General features: G+C 44.1%; 1 protein-coding gene across 1 annotated transcript in view; it reads right to left on the reverse strand.

Moving 5' to 3' along the window:
• Window positions 1-10,383, reverse strand: part of JAK2 (Janus kinase 2) — a 148,005-nt gene extending 137,622 nt beyond the window's left edge. The window contains exon 1 of the mRNA XM_045021258.1: window positions 10,254-10,383. Within this exon, the coding sequence (XP_044877193.1) occupies window positions 10,254-10,290 (37 nt within the window). The 5' untranslated portion in view covers window positions 10,291-10,383. The remainder of the gene's footprint in view (window positions 1-10,253) is intronic.
• Between the last annotated feature and the right edge of the window lie 332 nt (window positions 10,384-10,715).

The following is a 10,715-nucleotide window of genomic DNA, read 5'->3' on the forward strand; positions in this document are numbered from 1 at the left end:
GAGCAAAAATTAAAAACATACTGCACACGATTTAAACTAGAGTTTTTAAAGATTATTTTAGTTTCCATATTTAGGGTACCAAATTTAGACCAAGTAAAATGGTTTTAAGTTATTTTTATTTTGCCAGTGCCCTTTTAAAATATAGAGACTGTAAATAAATTAAAAACCTACAAATGTTTCTAGCTCAGATTTGTTTAGCCTGTTTCTGAACAAAAACTGTACTACACAGTCATCTCTCAAACTGCTCTCTAACCCAAAATAATATTCTTCATTAATCCTTTAAAGAAATCATAATCTGCTATGCTGTCTTTTAGGGCTTGGCTACACTTACAAATTTGCAGCGCTGCAGCAGGGTGTGAAAACACACCCTCTGCAGCGCTGCAAATTGCGGCGCTGCAAAGCCCCAGTGTAGTCAAAGCCCCAGCGCTGGGAGCCGCGCTCCCAGCGCTGTCCGTTATTCCCCACAGGGAAGTGGAGTACGGACAGCGCTGGGAGAGTTTTCTCCCAGCGCTGGTGCTTTGATTACACTTAGCGCTTCAAAGCGCTGCCGCGGCAGCGCTGCCGCGGCAGCGCTTTGAAATGCAAGTGTAGCCAAAGCCTTAGGGTAATAAAGTCTACAGCAGTCTACGGGCCGGGTCGGTTTGTTTACCTGCTGCGTCCACAGGTTCAGCCAATCACGGCTCCCAGTGGCCGCGGTTCGCTGCTCCAGGCCAATGGGAGCTACTGGAAGCAGCAGCCAGTATGTCTCTCAGCCTGCGCCACTTCCAGTGGCTCCTGTTGGCCTGGAGCAGCAAACCACGGCCACTGGGAGCCGCAATCAGCCAAACCTGTGGACGCAGCAGGTAAACAAACTGGCCCAGCCCGCCGGGGGCTTTCTCTGAACAAGCGGCGGAACAAGTTTGGGAACCACTGGGTCTACAGATATGATCCTTCAAAAACATAATGCGTGTGAATATCTTTACTCATGTCCCACTGAGTTCACAGGTATAAATATTTGCAAAACTCAGTTCCAATGATCGGTCGATAGAACACTGGACTGGGACCCTGGAGACCTAGGTTCTATTCCTGGCTCTGCATTGGTCTGCTGGATAACCTTGGGCAAGTCACTTCACCACCCTGTGCCTCAGTTTCCCTCACCTGTAAAATAAGGATAACGCTACTGACCTACTTGTATAAGCACTTTGAAATCTACTAATGAAAGACACTATATAAGAGCTAGATTATATTATTGCTTCAATACTAGGAAAACTGGCTGAAACAATAATTAGATGGACACAATAGGATATGGACAAACCAGCATATCACCTGTGAAAGGATATCTTGCCTCTAAAAGCTACTACAATTCTTTAACATTTCAGCAAAATAGTGGATAAAGGAGAGCTAGCTGAAATAATTTAATGGGATTTTCAAAAAAATCTTTAACAAAATCTCACACCAGAGACTCTTAAGGTAACTGAGTAGTTATGGGAGTGAGAAACAAAGTACAGTACTGTCATGGATTAGAAACTGCAAACTTTATGCATGTGTGTAAATGTTTACAGGATTGGGACCTAAATGATCAGTTTTCAGCAAAACAAAAGGTTAACAGTGGGGTGGTCCAATGTCCTGTACTGGGCTGGTATTTAAGACACTTTTCAGTGGTCTTGGAAAAGAGTGAACAGTGAACTGGCAAAAACTGCAGATGACAATAATTTAAGTAAAGACTAGAAAAGACCATGGAACTCTAATAAAGCCAGGCAAATGAGCAGCACAGTGGCAGATGAAATTATTTCTTCCAGTGTGAATTACTATGTATTTGTTGGCATAGAATTTTAGCTATTCATCCACACTGCTAAATTAACTGTAAACACTCAGGCGAAAGACCTAGACAACAGGGTGGGCAGCTCTATGAAAAACTGTTCAGCATTCCAGTAGTCTGGAAAAAGGGTGAATATAAGGGGAACTTTTGTATAACAGAGATAAACAGTCTAACCACTGTGGCATTATACAGCTCACTGCACTGAGACATGCAAAGCAGAAAAAGTGTCAGGCTGTATAAAGAATGGAACTGAAAATAGAACATTGGTATACCCTCATCTGGAATACTGTTTCATCTTATCTCCAAAAAAAGAAAGCAGAAATAGAAGGGCATCAGAAACTAGCAACAAAAATTATTAGAGATATGAACAGGCATTGAAGATTGTTTAGCTTAGAGAGCAGACCAGTAATAAGGGACACGATAGAGTACAACAAAATAACAAGGTAAACTCCTTCTCTCTCAGTACAAAGAGCACTCCATGAAACTGAAAAACAACACATTTTAAACCCAATCAATGATTTATTTACACACACAGTGCATAATTATTCTGTGGAACTCACTGCCACAAGATCATTGCTGCCAAGAGCTTAGTAGGATATTACAAGAACTAGACATGTATAGATTTAAAAGAACATCTAGCTAGGATAAAAAAATTATAAGGGACATAAATACTCACACTTCAGTGCATAAACCAACCACCAACTGACGGGTTTGGAAGAAATTTCTCTTATGGGAAAGTTATTCCGTAATTGTCTACTACAGAGTTACTTGCACCTTCCTTTGAAGCATCTGGTACTGCAGAATGTCAAGTGAAAGGGCATTAGTCTAGATGGACAACTAGTTTAATGTGGCAGAGCAACTCCTAGATTCCTGTGTAGTGCCAAAGTGTTTATACTGTTCATCTGTTATACATCATTTCCCCTCATGTTCAGCATTGCATAACTAGATAAGTTCAATATGGAGGGGTGGGGGAAATCACCTCTCTTTTCAGCATCAGCCAGGTACTGCCCATTGCAAGCAACAGGCTATCAGACTTAATGAACGGTCTGGTCCTGTATGGTAACTCCCATTTGCCTTAATGATGAAGGACACAAGATGCTTTGTGGAATGTTATACCATGCAGCAAAATACTGTTATTTTACACATAACTAATAAAATATACATACTAAAAGTCTTCAGATGAAAATACTGTCTTTTTGTAAGTCTCAGTATTTTTATTTGCTTTAGTTTTGCTTGTAAAGTTTCCAAAGATACAAATACACTTTATGAAATAATCTGCAAAATGCCATGCCCAGATATCTGAAAAAAATTAAATTATAGAAAGAACTAGAGAAGTTACCGGTATGTGTCAATCAATGAATCTAATGGGAGAAATACAAACATGATTCTGAATTGAAACCCTGAACCAAATCCTACTTGTCTTACTCAGATGAGTAGACTCACTGGCCCTGATCCTGTGCTGAGAACCATAGAGTGGAACCCCTCCACCCACAGTCCACTGAAAACAGTGCAGATATAATCATAAAAACATAAATGTTTCTTTTTAGTTACATGAATATATATTGTAAAAATGTCATATGCCCCCAGGCTGAGATATAAAGCTTAGAGAATGATAGAGAAAATCTGAATCCAGTTCTGAAACTATTCTCACTGATACTGACAAATGAGTAAAGAAACAGTACAGCTGCTAGCACAAGTACCTAGCTTCCTTTTTGTCTCACACTGTGGTTGTGCATAACAGTGTTTTTCCACCTCGTTTGAAAGCAGCTATTCCACAGAGCATATTTCAACTCCTACATTATTCTATCCACCACTCTTCTAATGACAGCAAGTAAGGAGGAGGAGGAGCCAGAGCAACGGCATTAGCCTCCTTTCATTTTCCCTTTTACTGCCCTACACAATAATCTAACGCATCTCTCAAGAATGCTAACCCATCTATTGCAACTTTGTAAGCTTCCTGCTGATTAAAATTTCCCCTCCCAAACACTACTTCCCTATATTCTGTTATTGGTATTTGCAAAAACTGAAAAAGCCTTGCAAACAGTTAAGCAATAAAATCCCTTCCCACTCCTTCTCTGGGGAGAGCCACAAGCTATTGACTAGCATCATTATTCCTTCACACTCTTACTAGTGAGGTTCTTTACTGTGTAATTGTCCATTACAGAGGCTTTAGACCTTCCTCCCAATCAACTGGTACCGATCATCACCAGAAACAGGATAGACTATTTGTTCTGATCCATTATGGCAATGTTTGTATCCTACCTGGTCCTCACAACACCATCCCATTATCCAAAGCAGGGGAGAAAAGAGAAGAGAAGGCAGTGCCTAAGTCGGACACCGCAGCATCACACATATTGCAATTACCAGGCAGATGGGGCAGGAAAAGAAGCCAGTCAATGTCATCTGTCAGAATCTGCCCTCTTCCTCTCTCTATAGAGCCACCTCTCTCTCCCTACTTTTCCTAATATATAAAATATATTTATATTTGTAAGACACGCAGGCAATACATGCATTAAATCTGATGGTTGAGAGTGGGAATGGAGAAAGCCTGGCACAACCCTCAAGATGTCAGAAAACTTACCGATCTCTCAACAACTAATCTGTTCAAAACCAATTATGAAACCAGTGTCGCCAACACAATTTTCTCAGACTCCAGTTATTCTTCAGTGTTCCTCTCTCTGCTCAGCAAACCACAAAGGCCCATTGTGACAGCTAATAGTTTACTAATATCAGGGACAGGGCAATCCATTTCCCTTTACAAACAGAGAGAAGAAGAGATTGCTACTTAATCATTTTGGTTTGCCAATTAGACACCTCAGTAATACACGACTGCACATAAAAGGTATATTCCTCTCCCCGAAACACTTATCTCCTGAAAATACAAATTATTAATCCATAAACCCATGTCTGATAGAACTATGTGCTTTCAAAGTAAGCTATTTACAAAAAAATCAGACCAGCCAAATGAAGATTCCAATACCTCCACACAATTAAGCCCCAACCAAATTATTTCCATTTAAAGTCCAATATTTATATTTCATTATCCTCCCTGAGGAGCAATAGGTAGAAAGAGGAAGGCAGGTTAGACACTGATAAGTATCTCACACAAAGGTACATCATGTATTTGTTGGGTGTATTATTTATGCACAGAACAGAGATTCAAGCGAACTACATACACACCATCCAAAAAGAGAAAAGGCCTTTCCTGCTTAGTAGAAACATTTTTCACCTCTCTCTCTTACTCTGCTAAAGCCCAAACCAAACAACTGCAATTACAAAAGGGGATTAAAAAATCCCCCCTCTCCCCCCGCTTTTTTTTTTAAAAAGATCTCTTTCCGGAACCATGTAAAAACCACACACAGGCACCTCCAGATTTTATGTATGCTACTTCTTTGGATGTACAACAGACACACACACACAAGCCTGTTTGGAGCGGGGCTTCTGGCTCGCCGCAAGAAGTTCGCTGTCACGATGCACAACTGCACTCACGCCCCCGCTGCCTCCTCCTTCCCCCCGCTGCTCCCCGAGCTCCTTCCCGCGGGACGGCGGACGGGCTGCGCTGTGGCGGGGAGATAGGAAGCCGTGTCCCTGGGATGCCCAGGCGCGCCGCGCCGCTGGCTACTCACCCCGCGGCGCCCGGCTCCCTCGGTGCGAGCCGCAGGGGAAAGCGGCGCCCCCGGGGCTGGCTGGCTGGCCGGCTGGCCGCTCTGCTCTGCGCTGCGGGACCCTGGCGCGGGCTCGGGGGCCGGCTCGCAGCGCTGGGCTCCACAGGCCTGTGCCCAGGGGCCCCGGCGAGTCACCGGCGCGTCATCACGTAGAGGCTGGGGAAGAAGCAGGCTCCCGCGGAGGGAGGAGCCAAGGACGAGGCTCTCCCCCTCCCGCCGCCACACAGCCAGAGCCGGGCGGGCCCCGCGGATCTCCCCGCGGGCTGGGGACCAGAGCCCGCGGCAGGGAGGCCAAAGGGGCCCCCTGGAGCAGAGGGCTCTGTGGGGCGCACCCCGCCCAGGAGAGGCGATGGGGCCCCCAGGGAAGACGCCTGTGTGGGTGGGAGAGGAAAGGCTCTCCCAGAGCAAAGGGGAGGCGGTCGGAGGTGCTGCCCCCGGGTGCTGAGGGAGGCGGGGCTGTGTCTCCTGCAGGAGCAGGCTTTGCCCGGCCAACTTTCTAATTGCACAAAACCCAATATCCTTGGGCAGCCCCCTTCCCCGCCCCTTCTCTGAGGCCCCGCCCTCCACTTGCTCCAGCTTTCCCCCTCCCCCCCCACTTTTACTGGGCTGGGGCAGGGGGTTGGGGCGAGGGCTCCAGGCTGGGGCCAGAAATGAGGGGTTCAGGGTGCAGGAGGGGGGCTCCAGGATGGGGCAGGGAATTGGGGTGTGGGAGAGGTGAAAGCTCTGGGATGGGGCCAAGGGGGTTGGAGTGCAGGAGTGGGCTGTGGGGGGGGGAGAGGTGTGGGGCCGCGGCTTCTCTCCCCTGCTCGGCACTAGGCGGGTGCACATAAATGCCCTGGCGGGCGCCATGTTGAGGACCACTGCCCTAAAAGAAGTATAAACTGCCCTCGCTTGTCCCAACTGGGTATTTACTTTGAAGCCAAATGACAGGGACTTAAAGTCTATATTGTAAATTATTTCATTTCTGAGCATTTTAGTTGAAACATCCCCGTGTTGCCATCTCCTGAAATTTTACTGCAAGTCTCATGTTTTTCTTAAGGCCCCAGCTGCTGCAATCAATAGATTGCAGGAGAATCTCAGCTTTCATTAAAGAAGTAAGTTTCTAGCTCTCATGGTTACAGAGAAAAGCTTGAAAAAATGAAACAAGTGCCACCAGAAGGCAAATAAAGAGAGCCCCCAATTTATGATTTTAAAAATACCATGATTTTTAGGCCAATCTCATGATTTGTTGGGTCCTGATTCATCGTTTTTAAATGTTGAGGGTTGGCAATGCTCCTGCTATTCTGGGACTGTGGGAAGAGCTTGAGTTGAGAACCAGAACTTCCTCCCCCAGATCTTATCCCCGAGGGCAGACAAAAGGAATTGCATGGGACAGAAAAAGAGAGAGACTGGGAAAGAGGGGAAGCATAGGAAGAATCAGGGCAGCATAGGAAGGATAAGGCAAGATGTGGGATGTCAGGAAAAGGAGGTCAGGCTTGAGAAAGGAGCAGGAGGAATAGGGGTTGCCAGGTGAGAAAGTGAAGAATGAAGAGAAAAGGGGAGAAAGAACATCATGCAACCTACCTGCCACCACACCATACACTGCTCTGGCACTTGGCTGTCAGCTAGGCCCATTCTCAACTAACTGCAGAAGCAGTGTCAGGGAAAACTGAGCAGATGTGTCACATACAAGACATCTAGTATCCACTAGTCCCATGGTTTTCTACCTTTTTTCATTTGCGGACCCCTAAAAATTTCAAATGGAGGTGCAGAACCCTTTGGAAATCTTAGACATAGTCTGTGAACCCCCAGGGATCCGCAGACCACAGACTAAAAACCACTGTTCTATGGTAATGACAACCTTTCACAGACCTCTTAGCCATAGTTTGCGGACTCGCAGGTTCAGCGGATCACAGGTTGAAAACTGCTGTGCTAGTCCATCACCACCAGAACAAAACCACTCTGGACTATCTCTCCTCCCCTCTTCTAGTCAATTGCCAGACATCTGCAGCTACACCAACACAACCAAATAGCACCCATGTCTTTTGAAGTTACTACACCCTCCAGGGCGTCACCAGAATCTCAAATGTATGTTGACAAATGCAAGATTAGTGGTCAACGAGACCTCTGTCCTGATCCTCAGTGAAAACCTTGCCCAGGTCTGCATCACTGCAAACTGACTTGATTATGCTAGAGGCATAGTGCTGGTTCACCACATCCCCCTCTAGGCAGGACTACATTACAGACCCAGAGAGGGCAAAGCTGGTATGAAATAGTCAATGCACCAAGATGTACGCAAATAAATTAGGAGGAGGAAATTAAGCAGCTTATATGATGAATCAATGAACTTAACTAAATATGTGGAAGCTTACAAAAACGCCTTTAATTGTGCAGGGCTAAAGCGATACACAACATGCTAATGAAAACTGAGAACCATAACAAGAGAAAATTTCCGGTTACGCAAACGTACTGATCCTGGATACCTCTATCCAGTTCATGTCACACATATTTCTGAAGAGAGACGCTGAAAGGCGGCAAATAGCATGCTGCTGTAGGATGAAGAACCAGGAATTTTTGGCCATCTGCAGTTTCCATCTTCTTGAACTAATAGGTTATAATTGTTACAATGTTACAGCCTGAGCTTATATTCTGCTTTAACTTTTTTCACTTGTGAGTTTTCTCTTTATTTTCTGTCCCATGCCAAATAAACTTGCTTTATTTAAGAGGTCTGGAATTGGTGGTATAGATTGTTGGTTTGTGGTCACGCATGATCAATCACCCTGAGAGAAAAAACTTGACTGCTGTGACCTCAAGAAAGGTAGAGTCAGGGGAAATGTAACAGTCTGAGGATTTGGTCAAAGACAAGGCCAGGTAACTGTGGGACCCCCCTCCTCCCCCCGAAAAGGTGCAATGAGGATGATGGCTGTGGGCAGTGTGGGCATAGGAAGAGCTAAGAGATCTTAAGGTTGATAGGGCTGGGTTATATAACTTGAATATATTAAGACAAATCTGCCTTGATACTCAAGGTTATAGTCCCCATTGACCTTGATGTGAGTTATACCTGTGTATTGAAGAACAGAGTTTCCAAAAAGTTTCATCTTTGGGTTGAGACTAGGCATGGAAATTTTCAGCCCTAGTGGAATTTGGGTCACACCTTGTATTAAGATTCCATTTATAAATGGTTTATAAATTATTACTAGGTGTTTTAATAAATAGTTACTAAATTATTATAGATTGTTAAAGAGAGTAACCGTGCAGTAGGTTGCTTATAATCATCTATAACTCTACTGCAGTACTTACAACCATCTATAGCACATACTATTCATGTCTTCAACATACCTATATGTTAATCATTTCTTATCCCTTTATAAACTAATATAAATGTTAATATAAAGTGTGCCCAGAATTTGTTTGAGGATGTTACAAGCAACTGATAAAGGTGCTTCAAAACTGAAATTGTAACTCAGCTTTACCTGAAATAGATGTTATGGGCACTTTCTTCAAATTTTTATCTGATTTAACAAAATTCTTAAAGTTATTTAGGTAATGAAGTAGCAGTATATACAAGCTAAAAAGCTACTTCTTGCATCAGTGGATTATGGTTTTTAAATTTCCCTAGTATATGTAAACGTAATAAGGGACTTCTGCTGAAACACCAAGATGCAGCTAAACACAAGAGCAAGTCTAAGTGGTTAAAAAGCCCATCTATCTAGGGCTCCCAATACTGCTACCATTGGTGGAACTGAACCATAGTATGGGAACTATTTGCTAACTTTTCCTACCAGAGACAAGGCTAAAGTGGCTGCTCATGTAAGCAAAGGCTCCAGGATCAGGCCGTCTGTTGTGGATTATTGGGCAAATGTACATATTGTTCTCCTGCTCTTATGGGAATTTCTCAAGTTGTAAAGTCCTTACTGTAAAAGTCAGTTGATGAGGGAATGCTAAACTTTCCCTCATTCTCTTTCTATAATTGCAGCCTTGGAGAGAGGCATTTATATTATGACATCCCCTGCCTTCAATGTTCACAAGTATTCTCTGAAACAAACTGTTCCTTTAGCAGATGTTTACTGAAGAGAGATTCATTTTTTCCCTCTGCTGCAGGTTGAGAAGGTGAACACACATGCAATTATGGGCTTGATGGTCATAGAAATCCTGAAAGGACACAACTCTAATTCATCCCACTGTAGAAAAAGGGCACTCCAAGCTGGGGTGCTGAAGCCATTTTTATAGTGGGAGTGCTGAGAGCCATTGAACCAAACTGTAAACTCTGTATATAATAGAAACCACATCAAGCCAGGGGGTATGGTAGCCACTCCTAGCACCCCTAGTTCCAGCACCTATGACTCCAAGCGAAGAGCTAGCCCTTGGTTTTTAGGGGGCCCAGCGTGAAATAACAGATATGTGTCACCTCTCGGATGAAGTCTGTAGTCAACAACTCCACTCCTCAGCCACAGTGAGCTCTCTACCATAAGCAAAAATCCTTGTGTGCAGGAGAATCAACTCCTGCAGGAGCTAAGAACCATCACAGACCTCACCACCTTCCACTCCAAGTACAAGGTGCACTTCTTCGACATGCTTCTCTACCACAAACACCTAGAAGTGTCTAGATTTAAAAAAGAATCCTAATAAAACAAAACTCTGCAGACACAAATCTCCCTCTGGAGACAGGCTGAACCGTCCGTGACAGATGGCAGTTACATTGCTTAATGTACTACTGGAAGGTGCTCAGATATTATGGTGATGAGGGCAGTATAAGAGCCTATAGAATAGAAGCATCTAAATCCCTTTCTATCTATGACCAGGTCTCTTACCTCTGCATACTTGATGACACTTTCCAGGCCACCTCATAGGTGCCTGTAATCCCTCCTCAAAAGATTGTGGAAGGTGGAACTAAAGTGCAACTTTCCAAATAGTATGAAGGGAAGGCAGTGAGAAATCCACTCTACAGCCTGCTGGTATTCAAGTCAAACAGGATCACAGACAAGACTCAGGAGGGGTACTCTAGCTCTGCCGTCCCTGGTGTGTGTGATGTGGGGCCAATGAAACTGTGAGTAACAGGTCACATGTCTAAGAGACCTGCCATGTAAGTATTAGGGTCCAAAGAGTCAGCAGAGGAGGGAATTTGCAGAGTTTGATACCTTGTTCCAGAGAAGGCTTCATCTTGTCATTGGGAAGATCCAGCTAATTTCTAGTGATTATGGAAAATCTTCTGTGCTAATTCTCCTTTGAAGTTATAGAAACATAAATTATTTTCAATCTTCTTGATGTAAGAT

The sequence above is a fragment of the Mauremys mutica genome, chromosome 6, assembly GCF_020497125.1.
Source record: "Mauremys mutica isolate MM-2020 ecotype Southern chromosome 6, ASM2049712v1, whole genome shotgun sequence".
NCBI classification, from domain to species: Eukaryota; Metazoa; Chordata; order Testudines; family Geoemydidae; genus Mauremys; species Mauremys mutica.